At 56.3% G+C, this 20251-nt stretch overlaps 1 protein-coding gene and 1 long non-coding RNA gene across 3 annotated transcripts in view; one reads left to right on the top strand and one right to left on the bottom strand.

Annotated features, from left to right (window-relative positions):
- The window catches only part of CDCP1 (CUB domain containing protein 1), a 40853-nt gene that overhangs the window by 9869 nt on the left and 10733 nt on the right, over window positions 1-20251 (bottom strand). For both annotated transcript variants that reach the window (XM_006169750.2, XM_027768778.1), the window contains exons 3-6: window positions 7813-8022; window positions 4642-4998; window positions 3004-3372; window positions 615-836 (exon numbers count right to left, since the gene is read on the bottom strand). In XM_006169750.2, coding sequence (XP_006169812.1) covers window positions 615-836; window positions 3004-3372; window positions 4642-4998; window positions 7813-8022 — 1158 coding nt within the window. The remainder of the gene's footprint in view (window positions 1-614; window positions 837-3003; window positions 3373-4641; window positions 4999-7812; window positions 8023-20251) is intronic.
- The window catches only part of LOC114006396 (uncharacterized), a 12950-nt gene continuing 3754 nt past the window's right edge, over window positions 11056-20251 (top strand). Inside the window, exons 1-2 of the long non-coding RNA XR_003548115.1 lie at window positions 11056-11417; window positions 20016-20159. This is a non-coding gene — a long non-coding RNA (uncharacterized LOC114006396). The remainder of the gene's footprint in view (window positions 11418-20015; window positions 20160-20251) is intronic.

Raw genomic sequence — 20251 nt, 5'->3', positions numbered from 1 at the left:
GCTCTTCCTTCTTGCCCAAGCTCCTCCCGCTGCGCGCCTGTCTCAGCCTCACGTGGGCCTGGCCTTTATGCCACCAGGATGAGGGGCCCGGTGTCACCATCCGTGGAGAGGCACTTGTGGGGTGTGGGGAGCTCTCCACTGCCACTTCAAGGGGTCCTCGGGCTCAGGTAGGCCGCCCTGTCTCCACCGCGGAGTGGACACTCTGAGAGCACCCACACGGGGACCCCGATGGCCCAGCAGGGAGGGCTGCCGCTGCCCTGTCACTAAGCCCTCGTCAGTGACCAGCGCAGGCCAGCACTGCTCTGGGACGAGCTCGAGGCTCTGGACCCCGAGGCTCCCGGTGTCGTGTGAAAAAGGCCAAGGGGCAAGTGTGCCGGGACGGAGAGGTCGGTCCGACTGAACGAGGGGCCCGGGAAGGCCGGGCAGACGCCAGGGCCGCGTGCCGCGCGGGACGCATGCCCCGGCTGAGCCGGCTCCGTGGGGGTGGCCTCGCTCACTCACGCTGTGGGGGCATTCGGGATCCCGTGACTTCCCACCGGCCCAGGAGCCCCACTGAGAAGCGGGCATTCGGGGCGCGGCCCCGGCCCGAGTCGAGGCACAGCCGAGGAGCGTACTTATGGTTTTCTCGGCGTTCATCCACAGGCGGGTCAGGTTGTCGCAGAGGAAGGAGAGTTTGTGCTTGGAGCCCGGCGCGAGGGTGAGGTTGGCACTGCAGGTCCGCGACTCCAGGCACACGAAGCAGCCGGGGACGAACACGCGGCTCTGCCTGGTGGGCCGCGGCTCGATGGTGACCCACATGGCCCGCTCGTTACTCAGGTCAACCACGTAGGTCTTACCTGAACCACAGGAGACGGGGAGTAAGGCCAAGGGCAGCCGGGGGTGGCAGAGGGGGCAGGGAGCCTCCACGGAGGAGGGCATGGGGCATCGTGGCTGGGGGTGCTGGGGGGTGCTGGTCCTTAAAGCAGCGCTACAATAATGTTTCCTTTTTCTCTTTTAAGATATTTTGCTACAGGCATGTGTGCTCACCAGAGAGAGAGACAGAGACAAAGAGAGAGAGAGAGGGAAACAGAAATCACCACCTGGGGGGATGGTCACGCCCCAATCCCTTTTCCTCCATTCTTCTCAGGATTTTACGCACACACGCACATATACCCAGAGTAAGTTTTAAGCCTCCGGGTCCAGGACTTGAACCACGGTCAGCCACATGAGAGTCCAGCATCCTAACCACTATGCCACCTGCTGGTCCCAATGTCACAATAATTTAAAAAGAAAGTTTAAAGAAAAAACAATGAGCCCAGCCAGAAGAGCAGTGGCAGCATGGCTCAGTGATGCTGGAAGCCACCGGAAGCCAGGGTTTGGGTCCCAGGTTGAACTGAGGGGGATGGCTGGGGAGTGTGGTGTGAGCGAGACCCTATTGAGGGTGTTGTCTCTCCCTCTTGCTAAATAAACTTAAAAAACAAAACTCATGGGGAACCAGCAGTTAGTGTAACGGCTATGTCACTGGACTCCCACGTAGTCAACCGCGGTTCACGTCCTGGACCCGGTGGCTAAAAACTCACGCCGGGCGCGTGTGCATGCGTGCCCAAGATCCCGAGAGGAGAATGGAGGAGAAGGGATTGCGGTGTGACCATCCCCCCTGGGGGGTGATTTCTCGCTTTCTGTCTCTATGTCTCTGTCTGTCTGTCTGGCGAGCGCACGTGCCTATAACAAAAAACCTCTCCAAAAAATAAACAAATAAATAAATAAATAAATATAAAAAACCTCATGGAATTGGGGCCAGCAGACGGTACAGTGGCTAAGGCACTGGACTCCCACATAGCCACCTGTGGTTTCGGTCCTGGACCTGGAGTCTTAAAAATCATGCCAGGCATATGTGCAAGTGTGCCCCAAATCCCAGGAGGAGTAGGGATTGCGGTGAGGCTGTCTCCCCGGGGGTGGTTTCTTACTCTCCCTCTCCCTCCTTCTCTCTCTGGTGCACGCATGTGGCCTATGGCGATAAACATCTAAATAATAATACTAATACTAATAAACACATGACTATGTCACCCCAGGGAAGGGGCTGGAGTGGGGTTTTAGCCTCATCTGTTATATCTGAAGTTTAACAAGGACAACTCGGTGTTTAGTATCGTTTGGAGCGACCGCCTGAGCACTGGTCCTGCGGGTGATATTGAAGCTCTTGTCTTTAAGAGCTAAAACTCTAGTAACCACAGGCGCCTGCTCATCTCTGTCCTCATGATAACGTCTCAGAACTGTGATCATCAGGTGGAAGAGCAGGGGTCGTTTTCAACCTTTTAAAATAGATTATTGGATTGCTTTATTTTATTTTAAACTGCCAGATGGTGTGTGTATGTACCAGAGAGAGAAAGCACCTCTCAGTGGGGTGTGGCGATGTACAATCCTTATCATTTTGTTTCTCCATCCCACCAGGATTGGGGAACACACACACATGCATGCACAAACACGCACACATATACACACACACACAGGCACCCTGCATGTTTTCAAGCCACTGGGGCTGGGATTCGAACCATGGCCGGCCATGTGAGACCCAGCCCTCTATACAGTGCATTCAACCACTGTACCACAGGGCCAGCTGCAGACTGTGCTCCGAGAGTCATTTCACTCCACATCGTCTCCGGGAGGCTCTGCCAGCCAACCCCTGGAGAGTGGTTTTCACTCAGTCCCTTTTTGAAAAACCATGTACCAGCGGGCAGGCTGGGCACCGTCTCGGGTGTGTCTGTTACCAAGGCGCATTGAACTACGACAGGGTCAATACCCGGGCCTGAGAAGGTGACGGCTCCCGAACAATGGCAGCGTGGCTTCGCGCAGTGCCCGGACAGCTCGGGCCAGGCGCTCGGTGGTGAGCCTGTCTCGCTGCCTAGCAACCTGCACCTGGGAACTCAGCCAGGGTCCAGAGTCCTTGTGTACACAGAGAGGGGCAGGAAAGGCGCCTGCTGGGAACCAAGAGGGCGCTGGAGGAGGGGAAGGAGGGGCCGCACTTACTGCTTTCATTCTGCGGACGCTGGACCAGGACTTGGAACTGCAGCCGGAGGATCCCGGGGTTCTGGGCGTCCTGATCGCACCCCTGCAGGGAGAGGTTGAAGTTCCCCGCCATGTTCCCGGGCTGCTGGTCCTCCAGCCTGAACACCTCGGGGTTGGTGGTGGAGCCCGGGATGTAGTATTCCACCCGCTGCTCCTTCTTCTCGCAGTTGGACACGTTGAAGCGGAGGAAGGACACGCTGGCCCGCAGGTGCGGGGGGATGACGAACTGCCAGCTCATGAGCTCGTCCTCAGGGAAGCCTTCCGGGTAGTTGGCAGACATCAGGGTCGCTGAGCCTTCGTCCTCAAACACGGACTCAATGATACACAGGCCTGTGGGCGGGGCCGGCACAGGGAGAACAGGAAGTGGTTAGGCCCTGCCGGGGTCCCGGGATGGTGGTCCTCAGGTCCTGGGCATGGGTCTGGATACGGCGCGCTTACACTCAGGGAGGGTCGGAATGGCCCAGGTGGGAGGTGTGCAAGTAATGCCTAGCAACGGCCAGTGGGGGCGCCCTCGTGTGCAGTCTGCCCACGCCTGTGGTGTAAAGACTGCTACCCTGACTGGTTTCAAGCCATCCACACGAGGTGCTATCCGTGGAGCGGGCTGCAGCACGCACACGGACTGTTCCCGCCTGGAGTAACAGCAGCCGTAAGGACCAGCAGACGGCGTAATGATTACACTGCTGGACTCCCATGTAGCTGACTGTGGTTTGAGTCCCAGACCCAGTGACTTAAAACCCGCACCAGTGGCACGTGTGTGCCCAAAATCCCCAGAGGAGAATGGAAGAGAAGGGAATCATGGCGTGGCCATCTCCCCTGGGTGGTGATCGCTCACTTTCTGTCTCTGTGTCTCTGGGGCGAGCACATGCACCCTGTAATAAAAAGGTCTCTTCAAAAAGAGAGAAAGAAACAACGACCATGAGGGCCTCAGGTGGACGGGGAAGAGAGCGTGGGGACATCAGGGGCAGGTGGTGACAGGACCCGCGTGGGAAAGGGTCTGAGCTTGCGTCCTGGGACTTCTCTGAGCACGCCAGGTGCCTGTGTGACCAGGGTCCCAGGGGTTGAGGCTGGGGTAGGCCACGGCATGAGGATCTTGTCGGGGTGCCCCCACTCAGGAAGAAATAAGAACCTTTATTTAAAAGAAAAAAAGGAGCCTAGTCATTAGGAAGTGAAAAGTTTTGAATATTAACTTTGTTTCTTCCTAAAATATTGATAATTTCATCGTAAGTTTATTTAGTTTTACTTGTAGTCACGACTCACAAAATTCAGGAGCATTTAACCACCTGCTCTCCTGAGCCAGAGTGAGCCAGCCGGGCCCGGCGCTGAGCCAGGGGCCAGCGTGAGTGAGCGGGAAGGCGGGCAACGAGGTGGGTTTGCGGAGCCTCGCACGGCGCTTTCCAGAACAGGTCGTGTGCGCGATGGACCGAGAGAAGACAGCAGCCCCCGTCACTTAGAGCAAAGGGGCTCACTGGGAATGAGGGTCCTTCCCGCGAGGTGTTAGGTCGAGCCCCACGACAGCTGACGCCCTGAGTCTGCCCATGGTGACTGTGTGTTTCAGCCTAACCAGAGGGTGGGGGTGCGGGGGTGCGGGGAGCAGCTCACGTTTGATAGAGGAGCGGTTGGCGATGCTGAAACCGGAGACGTTTCTGCTGTGGAACCACGGGAGATGCATGGCCACCTTCACGCCCCCCTGCACCTTGATGCGGGCCACGGTGCCGTTGCTGCAGAAGGTCCCGATCCTGACCGCGCTGGCATCGATGCGGCCGCTGATGGAGTGGGTGACTCCGTCCGGGCAGCTCTCGCCCGGCCCGATCTGCCTCAGGCGGGGAGCCGAGAAGCGCAGCTCCAGGCCGATGTTCTTATGGGCCTGGACGTCCCAGACGAAAGTCCTGTTGAGGGCGGGCAGCACCGAGGGCTGAAGCTGGACCTCCCCGAAAGGACACGGGCCTGACATGCAGTCTGAAAAACATCACGGAGGCCATGTGACCACGTGACCAGGCCACGCGCCGGTCTCCCTCAGCCCCACGGACGACCTCGGGGCACACCGGTCACCCAGCTGCTGAGTCTTGGGGCTGGCGGCTCACAGACGGAAGTGCTTAGCTGGGTGGGGTGCCCCCAGGGCCAGAAAAGCCTGAAAGGTTTTCCTGCTGCTCAGTCCCATCCCGGGGGAGAGGTGGCCGAGAGCCAATACCTGCCTGACGCAGGAGTGAAAGCCCGGCCTCCTCACTGCAGCCTACGGAACCTGGGGATGCCACCCACACTCCAGGGCTCCCCGGCACCTGGCAGGGCTCCAGGGCTCCTGGCAGGGCTCCAGGGCTCCCAGCAGGGTTCCAGGGCTCCCGGCAGGGCTCCCATGGAGGCCAGACTTCAGCCCCACCCACGCCTCTGCCCTCCCACTCCTCGCCCCTTCAGAGGTGCCCTCTGAGGTCACTGCCTCACAGTCTCTCCTACAGGGTGCCAGGTCAGACCTGCTAACTAGTACGTTTCCAGATTCGGTGAAAGGCAAAGAAGAGAGCTTACTGTGATGCAAACAGAACAAAACAACAACAATTCATGCATAATTTTTCTTCTATAATATACATTCCCAAAGAACTTTTTGAAGATACTCTCATACGCCAGGGCCACCTGAGGGATTCTGACTTCATTCCACACCAAGCACTAGAGTCAAGAAACCCCATCCCCTAGCCCCAGCTGTCACCAGTCATGTGAGACGGGGAGAGGCAGGTTGTGACAGAGATTTTCCGGACCAGCCCGTGGCATGGTGGTTGAGGTGGACCCACACGGCCAACTGCACAGTTCGACTCCTGGACCTGGTCGGGGGGCCTGCGTGTGCTTGCCCAGACCCTGGAGGGACGGGGAAAGGGAGGAGAAGGAACTGCCAGGCAACCCTCCCCGACAGTGGCGGGGCAGGGGTAATACCACGCTCTGCAAGTGTGAGGGCCCTGTCGCGAGGGCCTGGCTCTCTGTCTCTTTCTGTCTCTTTGTCTCTCCCAGTGCGGGGCCAGCTGGTGGTGTGGTGGTTAAGGCACTGGATCCCACATGGCTGCATGTGTGGTCTGAGCCTTGAACCTGGCAGTCTGGCTAACACTCTGGGCACATGTGCAGGCATGCCCAGAATCCCGAGAGGAGAGGAAAGTGGAGGGGACAGTGGCACAGCCATCCCCTCTGGGGGTGATGTCTCACTTCCCCCCCTCTCTCTCTGGCACATACCCTATAGCAAAAACTAAGAAAAAAAAATTTTAAGAGCAATTTTTGTTACAGGGCACATGTGTTCCTGGAGAGACAGAGAGAGACAGAAAGCGGGAAATCACCCTAGCAGAGGTGGCCACGCCACAATTCTCCTCTTGGGATCGCGGGCACGCACGCACACGTGCCTGGCATGAATTTTAAGCTGCTGGATCTGGGGCTCGAACTGCAGTCAACTACATGGGAGCCCAGCAAATAACCCTCATGCCATCTGCTGGTCCCCCAAAAGGAATTTTTCAATAAAAATAAAGAGTGCTCTCACCGTTACTACACCTATTAACTTCTGCTTGGCATGCCGCCTTAAAACGATTGGGAAATTAGAAGCGTAATTTTTTTCCTGCCTGATCATTATTTCGGATGTGGCTCTCCTGTCCTGAGCGGATAATGACCAGCTATTGAATCCCTGCGTGTAGTACTTCATCAGCCTATTACGCCACCTCCGTCCCCAGAACAACACTGCTGGGTGACACGATTACCCTTACACACTGGGTGACTAAGGCACAAAGCAGTTGGGCAACTCACGAAGTCACATGACCAGGTCACATGATCAGCAGCCCTAAAGCTTAAAGCCAAACCCAGCCCCCTCGCTCTCGAGCTGCAGTCGGTGCCTCCTGGAACCATGCCCCGCTCTTGTCTCCTGGGCCTTCCGATCCTTTGTCTCCAGACTCCCGAGACCTTTCTCCACACCTGTCAGATGTTTTAGGCACCCGGAAGGTCCACAGCACATGCGCCTCTGGTGCCTGTTACAAGCTGGCTGGGTGGTCTAACGGTTAGGGCAAAGACTCCCACTAAGAGCCTGCAGCTACCTGGGCTCCCCTCGTGGGACTCCCTGGCTGTGCACCTGCGCAAGTTCCTGTCCTTGGGAGCTTCTCATGGGGCCATTTCGAAGATGAAATAAATTAAGCCACAGGAGGTACTTTAAAACTGCGACCAGCCACACAGGAGCTAAGGAGAGGGCAGGGTTCGAATAGACCTGGGACCAGCAGTTAGCATAATGGCTATGTCGCTGGATTCCCACGTAGTCAAACGCAGTTCGAGTCCCGGACCCAGTGGCTTAAACTCATGCTGGGGACGTGCGTGTGTGTGCCCAAGATCCCGAGAGGAGAATGGAGGAGAAGGGATTGTGGCGTGGCCACCTCCCCTGGGGGGTGATTTCTCGTTTTCTGTCTCTCTGTCTCTCTCTTTCTGGTGAGTGCACCTTACCTCTGCAGCAGGGATTGGCTTAGGCTGGGAAAGCGCAGCAGGGAGGTGCAGAGACTAGAGACTTTTGTTTCTAACTGCCAGAGGGCAAGGGTGCTCCCCAGGGGGAGGAGGAGAAAGCCCCACCTACGGGGTGGGCATGCTGCAACCCCCTCCCCATTCTCCATTCGGCAGGATTTTGGAAACACATGCGCCAGCATTTTTTTCAAGCTACCGGGGCTGGGGTTCGCATATGGGATCCGGCTCCCCTAACCTCTAGGCTATGGGGCTGGCCTGGTGCAGAAGGATTTCAAAGCAGTTATCCACCCTCTGCCCAGTCGCACTCACCGATATTCCTCTGGATCTCCATGACAAAGGAATGTTCTGGGTGGTGGCAGCTGAAGGTAAAGTCTGTCTTTTCCCCGGATTTGATGGTCAGCATGGTTACGAATCTTTTGGCGACGACAATGTGGCAGGGCTTCCCGGGCGGAGTCGCGGCCCCCAGCTTTATGTGAACAGCTATGCCGCTTCCCTGTGGCACTGCAATCTTCGAAGCTTCTGGAAAGAAGGAACGTGACGTGAGCAGGATGGCTTAGGCCTGCAGAGCTGTGGAGGCCCCGACGCCTCTGTCCCCCCGCTCCCGGCCTGAGGAGGGGATGGTATGAGATGGCGGTGCGGACGCCCCCAGCGGGGCACTGTACCATATCCGGGCCTCCCCGAGCAGCGTGCTTGCAGACGGCCGTTTGTGAGTATTAGAGGTCAGTGCTGTGCCCTCTCTCACCGTGAAGGGGGCCAAGCCCACGCACAGAGACACGCGTCTGCCCAAGAGCACACCCGCCAGCATGTGCACACTCACGCACGCGCTCGTGGGTAGCGGGGCTGGGAAACGCCAGCGGGAATTGGGCACACACACTGTGGACGAGCTCGGAAGGTCAGAGCGCAGCCACGCTGGGGGAGGTGGAGGCTCAGTCACCGAGCAGGGGCACGGGATGGGGGCTCAGGGGGCGAGCTCAGCACTCCCCACTTGCCGTGCCTCATTGGTGTTAAGTGCTGTTAGGCCGGAAATAGAGCCCCTGTCTCCTCAGTAGCCACCTGCCCTCTGTGCCCACCACTGCCCTGAGCACACTGGTCTTTAGGCCAGGATGATTCGATCTTATATACCTGTTCCCCCCCGCCCCCCACCCTGCACCAGGACTCCCTCCAGGTAGCTCCCCTGCCCTAACAGGAGCTGTGGGGTCTCGAACCCTGGAGCCCCAGGACTCCCTCCCGAGTGTGTCCCACTGTCCACTCTCGGACCAGGTTCCAGGCCATGGGGATGCGGTGTTGGCTCACTGACCGACCCCTGTTTCTGAGCTGCCCCGATGTTGAACTTTCAGTCAGTCCTCGACGGGACGGCCCACTCTGCCTTTCAGTCTCGGAGCACGGTTGGGCATCCCTGCCCTGGCCTGGCCCGGATGGGTCCTGGTTAGGGGTTCCCAGGCAGCTGGTGTCTGGGAGCAGGTGGGTACCCTGGGGGGTCAAGGGGCTCACAGACTCTGAAGCTGGTGCCTGTCGCACCTGCCCTGGCTCCTGTCCGTGAAGGTGCATGGCCAGGAGTGGGCAAATGGCATCTAACCGCAGGCTTCTCTTTGCTTCCTAGCAGTGCCTTGTCTTCCTTTGTAAACCCCCCTTTTCTTTAATTGCCAGAGGGCGTGTGTGTGTGCTTGCCCGAGACAGAGGCAGAGAGAGGGAGAGGGAGAGGGAGAGGGAGAAAGCACCTCCTGATAGGGCCTGGTCACACCCCAATCCCTTCTCCTCCATTTCTCCTTCCCACTGGGATTCTGGACAGAAGAGCATGTGTGTTTTTCAAGTCACCATGACCAGGATTTGAGCCAAGGCCAGCCATATGGGGTTAGGCTCCCCTAATTTCTAGTGCACAGGACTAGACTTCAAAATTTATTTTTTTAAGAATTATTTATTTAATTGTATTTATTAGTTCTTAATTTGACTAGAGAAACAGAGAGAGGTGAGAAAGCAAGCTGCTAGGTCCAGGACTCGAACCACGGTCAGCCATGTGGGAGTCCAGTGCCCTAACCACCATGCCCCCTGCCAGCTCCCCAAATTTAGTTGTTTTTTTTCTATAGGGGTGTGCACTCATGGAGGGGGAAGGGGAAGAATGACACCATCGTGTTTGTCTCTGTGGGAGTCCAGCGCCTTAACCACCACACCACCTGCCAAACCCCTTAAAATTTATTTTTTTAAGAGAAGATAAAGGGGTTGGCAGGTGGTGTGGTGGTTAAGGTGCTAGACTCCCACAAGGCGGACAGCAGTTAGAGTCCTGAACCTGGAGACATGCTTTCTTACTTCCCCCCTCTCTAGTGAGTGCATGTTCCATAAAGCAAAGTAAACAACAACAATAATACATAAAAATAAATCTTAAAAAAAAAATGTTTCAAGCCCCATAACCCTATGACAGGACCTGGGAATCAATTTTAGAAATGCTGTACTTGGTCTATGGTGTGAGGCAGGGATTAGTTTGATTTGTTTTCCCATATGAAGAGTCCATCAACTGTCCCAACTCTTAACATTGATTGTAGCAGTGCTGCCCATGAATTACCAACACTACTTGTTTTTTTTTTTTTTGGTTTGGGTCTATAAATCCTAGATTTTCATGCAAATTCATTTTGCAAACAAGAAAGCGGAAACCTCATGAGGGTCAAAAGACTCCTTCGTGATGTGCTTGCCCTGTTTCTCCTCTCCACTCGGACTGGGAGACGACCACGCCAGCATGTTCTCGAGCACAGCCGCCCTGTGGAACTATCGAGAGAACTGGGCCTAACTACAGCCCAGGGCAGCACCGAGCGGAAGGCCCTCCCCCACCTCGGCGGCAGGGCGGGGTGATTTCCACAGTATTGCTGTTGTTTCTTGGGTCACCGCCGAGGACGAGGACGCGTCACACACAGGACTGCCATTGTGAGCTTCCCTTCTCGTCCTGAATGACAGCTAAGTCAGAGGGAGGGGGCGAGCGGGAGGGAGATGATGACTGAGCCCTGGAACGGGACTCTCCCCGACCCCTCTAACGTCACCACTGTGGAGGTGCCCTTTCCCCTCAGAGTGGCGGAGACCCCACTGCTTGGGCAAAATGCACATCAGCTCACTGACCACACCCACCGGGTGTCGGAGAGCCTCGGTCTGGGTCTGCCTGCACATTCCCCTCTTCCCTACGGAGTGAAACCTCGCCTGCACCCACCCGGTTGGGCCTGGCACATCTGAACCTCATGACCTCCTGTAATTTACAGGAAAGGATGAGCGGTTGGGTCTTTAACATCTCCTCCTTCCTCCTCCCAGGAGTTCAGTGTCTCGTTGGTCTAATGTTAACCGCTCAGAAGATCCGTTACCCAGGTTCAAGGGACCCTGTCCACACTCCAGCTGTGACTTCGAGGTCTGGTGGGCTGAAAGAAATCCCAGCAGGCCGCCCAGGCAGCAGTGGGCTCCCAGGCTGGGGCCTTCTGTGGGGCACCCACTGGGGCTCCTGAGTCCCCCTCAGCTGCCTGGATGTCTCCTTACTGGGATATCTCTGTAGTTCCCGCCTCGCCAGCGGGAATTTCCGATCGCTTTAATCATCATCCATTAATCACCGCGTCACAGGGGCCTGTTTCCGGTAACGCTCGGTGACAGCCAGGACGGGTTCCGCTGAACAGCAGACGAGTAGTTTTCGCCCAGGTTTGTCAAATACCGTTTAAAAGGGCTGCCTCGTCATTGACAATTTTTTTAGATGCGTCACAACCAGTTGCCTCAATTCTGGGTGTGGTTTCCTGGGGGCTGGGTTCTCTCCAAGCGAAGATGACCTAGGCAGCTCTCGGCCAGGTCTGGGCTACGCCCGGGCCCCGGGAGCGCGTACTGAGACCCATGGTGCCCTAGAGGAGCACCCAAGATGGCACGGGCAGCAGACCGAGAGCCCAAGAAGCACGGCGGTGAGTCAGCGTGGCGGCTCAGTCCTGGCTGGCGTGGGGTCTGGGCCCCAGGCAAACTCATAAGGGGAAATCACGTATGGCTGGCTCAGCCCTGTCTTCTCGGGGGGGCCACGCTGCAGGCCAGCTTCCCCCTCAGCTGGTGCACAGTCGCCCCTGCACCGCTGGGCACACCCCTGCTTCTTGGGCTGTACCTCAGGTATAGCAATGGTTTGCTTCGAGGGCCAGGACTGCAAAATGCATTTCGTTTTGTTGTGAGTGCCCACGAGGGCTGAGGGTGTGACACCAGCAGCCGGGACGGTGACCGGTCCTCTACCTCCCATCCACTCCTGGTACCCCCACATCATTTAACCGAGTTCTCCTGGCCCGTCCCCTGAACTCACATAGGCTGAGCATGCGTTTGCTGTCTGCCTCCACCAGGCAGTCACTGCCTGCAGGGCATCACAGAACTTCAGGGTCCTAGGAACAGTGAGGGCCAGACACCAACTGTCTGGAAGTGGTGGTCAAGGGAGGCTTCACGGAGGAGGCACCAGTTAAGATGGATCTTGAAAAATGATTAGGAGTTTCCGGTCGGGGCAGAGAGATGGGCTCAAGGACAGGTGGACTGGCCAACAGACAGAGACCCGAGGATCAGGGCTTCTTTGGAACCACTCCGGGGAGTCTGGTTTCGCTAAAGTTAGGTTTGGGTGGGTCAAGGTGGCTGGAGAAGGAGGTGGGGCTTAGCAGTGAGCCTTGGAACTTAGCTCCACTCCCTGGGAACGGCCCTAGGGCCTCCAAGTAGGCAGGAGTGCAGTCTAGAATCAGGCTGCTTAGGGTTGATTCCTGGCTCTCCCACCTACTAGCTGGTCTTCTTGGGCAAATTCCTCAGCTTTTCTGTGCCTCACTTTCCTCGCCTGCAAACGGGAATAACAATGAAATTCTTGTAAGGTCTAAAGGAGCTAAATGCCTATAAAGTACTAGGAATGGTGCCAGGAAGTTAATGGATATTAGCTATTATTATTATTGCTGATGATGTTTTTAAGTGTGTTTGCTCGTTTATTCTACGAGCAAGAGCGATACAGAGATGGCACCCCTCAGGGACCTGGTGCCACGATCCACGCACAGCCCACTCCGGGTCATGGGCATGTGTGCCCGGGGTCCTCAGGGCCGTCTCCAGAAGCCCGGGGTCCTCAGAAGCCTCCCACGTGATCAGCCCCTCAGAGCATTGTTTTACCACGCGCCGTGCCACCGCCCAGCCCCCTGGTGTTGACGGTATAAGAAAGCATTGCTAGAACTAGTGGGAGGGCACCACTGGTGAAGCAATCAGTACCAGCTCAGCTCTGGGTCTAAAGCTCAGAGTCCTGGTTGTCTGGGCGGGGACTGGGGTGAGGCAGAGAAGGCACCTGGGGCAAACTGTACTGGGACATGCTCTCAGGGCCCTGTGCTGCCAGCCTGGTTGAATGACGCAAGCCTTACCTGCCTCACCTTGGCCCAGGCCCCCGGCAATGCTATTAAGGCCCTTCTTGTTGACTCATGTGACTCCAACACCCCATGGAGTCACGGAGACTGACCTCATTTTGCAAGTTTGCTAAGCTCAGGAGGCGGCCAGGACCATCTGGTCAACCTTAGCTCTACTGCACTCCTTTCTCCAAGCCCTGCACTCATGGGAGAGGCCAGGGCTGGCCAAGTCACCCTGCAGAAGAGGAACACCCGCTGCCATTCTCATTAAGTGAATGGAGGTGGTGGCTAACGCCAAGGGCTGAGGCCACCACCACCAAAAGCCATTTTAAGAGGGCCCTGTCACACTGTCAGACTTGGAGTCTTACTAATCCAGTGGACCTGAAGTGGTGGAGGGCCAGCTGGCGTAGACACCCTAAGTCCATGTGTCACTAACTCGGCCAGGCCCGTCCACAGACCGTACACTGGGGTATAAATCTTCCCAACAGGAAGGCTAATGACCAGCCTGCCCAGAAATAGTTAAATTCCACGTTCAATGAGAAAGGACCAGAACATGGGCTGCTGTTTCAGGAACTAACTAGTCCTCCTTGGGCACAGAAAGCATTTTGGAACACAGATACCAAGCCTACAGAAATAATAGCCATAAACTCTGAATGAATGCTTAATACCACCAGGCTTAGGGCCAGCAGGTGGCGTGGTGGTTGAGGTACTGGAATTCCCACATGGGTGATCAAGGTTCGAGTCCCAGACCTGGCAGCTTGCTTTCTAACTCTCCCTCTCTCACTCTTTCTCCGTTAAAACTCATGTGAAATTAAAAAATGAACAAAATAATTCTTAAAAAAAAAATACTGCCAGGCTTCAGAAAGTTTGTAGAAAGGGAAAACTAAAGTATGGGTTAAGGGACCGGCTAGTGGCATGGTGGTTAGGGGTGCTGGACTCCCATATGGCCAACCGCAGTTCGAGTCCTGGACCTCGTGGCTTGCTCTCTCAGTTTCCCTCTCTCACTCTGTCCCTCTCTGGTCAAATTTAAATACGTAAATAAAGTTAAATAAAATAATCCTTTGGAAAAAAAAAAGAGTACGAGTTAATTTTGGTGTTAAAAAAAGGAATTCGTGTGAGGTTTTCCCGTAGTGGCTGTGACCATGAAGACGCTTGCACGCACCAGGCAGCACGCTTGTTCCACGTGGGTGCTCACAATTCCACCATCACCCACAGCAGGCTTTCACGAGAGCCCCCGTTTTACAGATGGGGACACTGGGGGAACTTGTGCAGGCATGTAGGCTTAGTCAGAGGCAGGGCTGGGGCTCGAGCCACCGGCATCTGGGGTATGAGAAGTGACTGCTCATAGGGCCGCCCTGCCCAAGGAGTGCTGCCCGCAGCTGGGACTTTCTTCTTCTGTGATTCGCCACAGGGACTGTCTGAGGCCCTGCAGTGCCGGTTAGCACCCCGAAGGGCTGCCCGAGGCCGGTTATCCACCAGGGCCTGCGGAGGGATCAAGTGCACCCTCCCACACGGGGAAGGGCTGGGAGGTCAGGCAGGGAAGGTTCAGACAGCAGGCAAGCGCCCACCAAGGTGACTCAGGGTGACGCAGGGTGACGAAGGCTGACTCAGACACATCCCTCAAGGTCTTGAGCTGTGAGCTGCTGGCGAGGCGGGTGCCATGTACAAAGATGAACGAGGCTGGGTCCTGACGTCCGGGTCATAGCCGGGACCCTCGGGGCTCAAAGGACATCAAGTTCTCAACCCTCCCACTCCCAGGAGACCCCCCCACTCCGGCTCCCTTTAAGAAAGCGATTTTCATAACTCTAGAATTGCCCCTCAGGACGGCGAAACCAAGCCCCAGCAGCAGTTTAAAAGGAATTCGTGAGCACTCCAGTCCGTCCTACCTGGGGGGACAGTTTATCCAAATGGGGCGCATGTACACCCATGCCCTCCCCACTCTGGAGCCCCAAACCCCGCATGCAACCATCATTACTTATTTTCTGAAAGAACAGAACCATTTTCCAAGGCAGCACTCGCTGTCCACCTCCTGCAGAGCTCGGCTCCAGACCGTCTTCTAAAGTGTGATGGGTTTGCGTGGAGCAGTCCAAACCTTCTGCTGGGTTTCCCCTTTTTATTTTTGGAGAGGTTTTTGCTATAGGGCGCGTGCGCTTGCCAGACAGAGAGAGACAGAGAGACAGAAAGCGAGAAATCACCCCCCAGGGAGGATGTCCACACCGCAGTCTCTTCTCCATTCTCCTCTTGAGAACTTGGGCACGCATGCACACGCACCCGGCGTGAGTTTAAGCCACCAGTTTTGGGACTCGAACTGCGGTCGACTACATGGGAGTCCAGAGACATAGCCATTACGCCAACTGCTGGTCCCCTTTCTTTTCTTTTTTAAGTTAACTTTTTTTATTCACAAGAGGGAGAGACAGAAGACAGAGAGAAGAAAGACAAGGGCCCCAGGCTGTGATCTCTCCCCAGCCAGCCCGGTCACGAGTGCACACACCCCGCGTGTGCAGGTTGGCCTGGGGACTGAACACACGCTCTCCCGCATGGGTCCAGCATGGCCTTGGCTGTGTGCTACTGACGCACCCGGAGCTGGCCCAGGGATGGGCCACTCTAAGGCTCTCTGCCAACCCCAGGCACGGACTTTAACATTTCACCACGGATTGAATGGAGCGGCACGGGGTGGAGAAGGGGTCTCAGAGGGGCCGCAGAGGTAAAAGGGTTGCATAATCACAGACTTCGAATGTGCTTTCTTCTTCTGTGATTCGCCACAGGGACTGTCTGAGGCCCTGCAGTGCCGGTTAGCACCCCGAAGGGCTGCCCGAGGCCGGTTATCCACCAGGGCCTGCGGAGGGATCAAGTGCACCCTCCCACACGGGGAAGGGCTGGGAGGTCAGGCAGGGAAGGTTCAGACAGCAGGCAAGCGCCCACCAAGGTGACTCAGGGTGACGCAGGGTGACGAAGGCTGACTCAGACACATCCCTCAAGGTCTTGAGCTGTGAGCTGCTGGCGAGGCGGGTGCCATGTACAAAGATGAACGAGGCTGGGTCCTGACGTCCGGGTCATAGCCGGGACCCTCGGGGCTCAAAGGACATCAAGTTCTCAACCCTCCCACTCCCAGGAGACCCCCCCACTCCGGCTCCCTTTAAGAAAGCGATTTTCATAACTCTAGAATTGCCCCTCAGGACGGCGAAACCAAGCCCCAGCAGCAGTTTAAAAGGAATTCGTGAGCACTCCAGTCCGTCCTACCTGGGGGGACAGTTTATCCAAATGGGGCGCATGTACACCCATGCCCTCCCCACTCTGGAGCCCCAAACCCCGCATGCAACCATCATTACTTATTTTCCGAAAGAACAGAACCATTTTCCAAGGCAGCACTCGCTGTCCACCTCCTGCAGAGCTCGGCTCCAGACCGTCTTCTAAAGTGTGATGGGTTTGCGTGGAGCAGTCCAAACCTTCTGCTGGGTTTCCCCTTTTTATTTTTGGAGAGGTTTTTGCTATAGGGCGCGTGCGCTTGCCAGACAGAGAGAGACAGAGAGACAGAAAGCGAGAAATCACCCCCCAGGGAGGATGTCCACACCGCAGTCTCTTCTCCATTCTCCTCTTGAGAACTTGGGCACGCATGCACACGCACCCGGCGTGAGTTTAAGCCACCAGTTTTGGGACTCGAACTGCGGTCGACTACATGGGAGTCCAGAGACATAGCCATTACGCCAACTGCTGGTCCCCTTTCTTTTCTTTTTTAAGTTAACTTTTTTTATTCACAAGAGGGAGAGACAGAAGACAGAGAGAAGAAAGACAAGGGCCCCAGGCTGTGATCTCTCCCCAGCCAGCCCGGTCACGAGTGCACACACCCCGCGTGTGCAGGTTGGCCTGGGGACTGAACACACGCTCTCCCGCATGGGTCCAGCATGGCCTGAGCTGTGTGCTACTGACGCACCCGGAGCTGGCCCAGGGATGGGCCACTCTAAGGCTCTCTGCCAACCCCAGGCACGGACTTTAACATTTCACCACGGATTGAATGGAGCGGCACGGGGTGGAGAAGGGGTCTCAGAGGGGCCGCAGAGGTAAAAGGGTTGCATAATCACAGACTTCGAATGTGGCAATTGCACACTTGGACAACAAACGGAACCTGGTTTATGACCACTGTAAATAGTCCATGGCAGTGCGCTAAAATGCCTCCAGGCTACTTTAAATCGCATGGACATTTGACGAGACCTTACAAAGATTCGAGTTGTCAGGCCTTGAAGGGTGAGCCATGACCCCCGGGACAGGCACCAGGATCCCAGGGACAGTGGGGAAGGATGCAAGGCGCAAAGAGCCCAGCAGGGACACACACAGGAGGGGGCCGGTGGGTCCCTTCCCCACCTGCTGACTTTAGAAGTTACTGAATTTCCAGGGTCTTTACTGCTCCTGCCTTCGAGTATTCATGGCAGGCGCCCAACTTGTCATCAGAGGTTGAATTGTGGGCCAGCAGGTGGTGTGGTGGGTAAGATGCTGGATCTCACATGGCAGACTGCAGTTCAAGTCCCAGACCCGGTAGCTTGAAAGAAAGACACATCAGGTGCATATGTATGCGTGCCCGAAATCCCAGATGGAGCCTGGAGAAGGGGCTGGGGTATGGCGGTGGCCCCTGGGGAGGGGGACATTTCTCACTTTCCCTCTCTCTCTGTCTCCCATGGCGGCACATGCTCTAGAGCAAACTTAAAAAATAAATAAATAGAGGAGCCAACAGGTGGTGTGATAGTTAAGACGCTGGACTTTCACATAGCCAACCACGGTTTGAGTCCCAGAGCCGGGGGCTTGAAACTCACTTTGGGCATGTGCGCATGTGTGCCCCAAATCCTAGAAGAATGGAGAAGGGATTGCAGCATGGCCATTCCTCCCCGGAGGGTGATCTCTTGCTTTCTCTCTCTCTCTCAGACGAGCACATGTGCCCTATAGTAAAACTCTCTCTCTCTCAATCAATCAATCACTATTCAAGATTTTTAAACTCAGGGAAAGCACAGTCAGCAATCTGAATGTCCTGGAATGACAGAGATGCTGCCTGCTCCCCCACCGTCCGGACTCCACACGCAGGCACGAGTCCCGCCCACGAGTGATTCGGTCTCTGCCCTCGAGCTACCGGGTCCCTCAGAGCTTCTCAGGTCTTGCTGCAACAGATTGCTTTGCACAACCCTGAAGCTGGAGGAGAAAAACCTGTCGGCTTCCGATGACTTGATCCTCCCCGTGACCTGCACCCTGGGGCTGGCATGGCTCACGGAGCTGAGGCCCATGGCCCCAGGAAAGGAGCCGCCTCCGAGGAGGCCAGGCTTCACTTCCAGTGGGGATAGCGTGCAGCCCGAGAGCCCGACACATAGGTGTGTTTACAAAGCCAGCCTCAGAACTGGGAGGTGTGCCTCACTGCTTTGTGGAAAGGAAAATTCATTGTGGTTAAAAAAAATAACGAAATTAAAAAGAAAAGAGAAGAGAGCTACGAATAAGCCTGGCAAGCTTTCTGTTTCTTTTTTATTATGATAAAATATGCATGGTATAGCATGTTCACTTTTTTTTAGTTTTCACTATAGGGTACGTGCACTCACCAGATACACACAGACAGAAAGTGAGGAAGCACTTCCCAGGGGCGGTGGCCACGCCGCAGTCCCTTCTCCTCCATTCCTCTCTCGAGATTTTGGGCACGCACAGGTGCCAGGGTGTTTTCAAGCTGCTGGGTCCAAGACTCCAACCACGGAGTTGGCCCTGTGAGATCCAGAGCCTTAACCTCCACGTCACCTGCTGGTCCCGACATTTGATCCTTTAGCTGCAAACACTACACCTTCCTCTCTATAGTTTAACTCCTTTACGGAAGGCCCCAGCTCAGGGGGTAAGAGCGACTAGGGAGGGTACGCGGACCGCCACTGTGTGGCAGGACGCCACTCCACTGCATGCACCTCGCACGCTGTCAGTGGCCCTCTGACCGTCCATCAAGCCCTCTGTGAAGCCGCTTCCCCTCTGGGCTCGGAACACAGTCGGGCATGAGCAAAACTGCACAGACTCGGCTTCATACGTCTAGTAACCCCTCACCCCGTCGTGGGGAAGGGGAACAGTGCTTTAAACAGAAATGGTATCGATAACTAGGACGACACGAGCAATGACAAAGGGCTGACACAGGGGGGCGTTTTCCAGCCAGGGCTTGAACAGGCCGCTAGCCCCTCGCACCCACAGCCCCGACCTTCTGGCTCTCTGGGGGCTACAGACTGGGCATGGGGTTCCGCTGGAGACGGGCCCGCAGAGAGGCTCTGCAGAGACCGCGTTCTTGGGCAGTGAGGGCTATGAGAGAGAACTTCTGTACCTGTCTGGACAAAAGCCGTGAGCTGGTTAAACCTGAAATAAATTAGGTTTAAGATGGGCTTTTCCAGGTTAAATCAGCTTATTTCTACCTGGTTATTCATCGGCTCTAAAAGGATAATGCTAATCCGGGCTGGGGGTGCTTCGTGACCAAACCCCTCACCTGGTCTCTTCTGCCAGTAGCTCTGAGGCCGCTCATTACACAGGTGGGCAGTGGGAGGCGCGTCCCATCCAGACAGAGCCCTGTCCTGGGCCCTGGCCACTCGGCCCGGTGAGGGCGAAACCAGCCCAGGCCTCCTGGGCCCAGCTGCCCTCCCTCTCTGAACCGGGTTCTCACGGGTAACGTTTGACTGACCACGTCTACTGGGCAGGCCTTTCGCAGGTACTGGGAAGACAGCATGCATGCAAAAGCCTGACAAGTGACACACACTGTCAGTACATCCCCGTCGAGGGCGAAGCCCTGAGCTACTGCACTGGGAGGCAGAAAGACTCCCCGTGACTCGCCCTGTGGGCTCCCCTGGAGTGTGGGAGGGACTCTGAGGGGGTATCACCACCTGGCTAGGGGGTGCTGTCTGCACAGGTGGGTTTAAGTAAGGGCGCTCATCTTGGGTGGGCCTGGCCTAATTAGTTGGACCCTTGAAAGAAATGAGGCTTGGGACCGGCAGATGCAGTCAGGGTTATGCTGCTGGACTCCCGCGTAGTCAGCTGCGGTTTGAGTCTCGGACCCGGTGGCTTAAACTCACGCCGGGCACACATGTGAGCATGCCCAAAATCCTGAGAGGAGAGTGGAGGAGAAGGGATTGTGGCGTGGCCATCCCCGGCAGATGACTTCTCACTTTGCCCTAGAGCAAGAATCTCTGTCTAAAACAAAGGAGAGAAAGGAAGCGAGGCTTTCCCCGGAGAGAGCTGTGAAAGGGATTCCACGCCAAGGAGCCTCTCAGCTGGGTTCAGGACGGAGTCGTGTGGCGAGGACCACGAGCTCCTGAGAGGGTGAGCCTGGGGGGCAGTGAGCCTGGGGGGCAGTGAGCCTGGCCAGCCATGTGGGGTGAGCCTGGGGGGCAGTGAGCGTGGGGGGCGGCGCG

The sequence above is a fragment of the Tupaia chinensis genome, unplaced genomic scaffold, assembly GCF_000334495.1.
Source record: "Tupaia chinensis unplaced genomic scaffold, TupChi_1.0 Scaffold147500_1, whole genome shotgun sequence".
NCBI lineage: Eukaryota > Metazoa > Chordata > Mammalia > Scandentia > Tupaiidae > Tupaia > Tupaia belangeri.
This window is presented reverse-complemented; position numbering and strand designations above follow the sequence as displayed.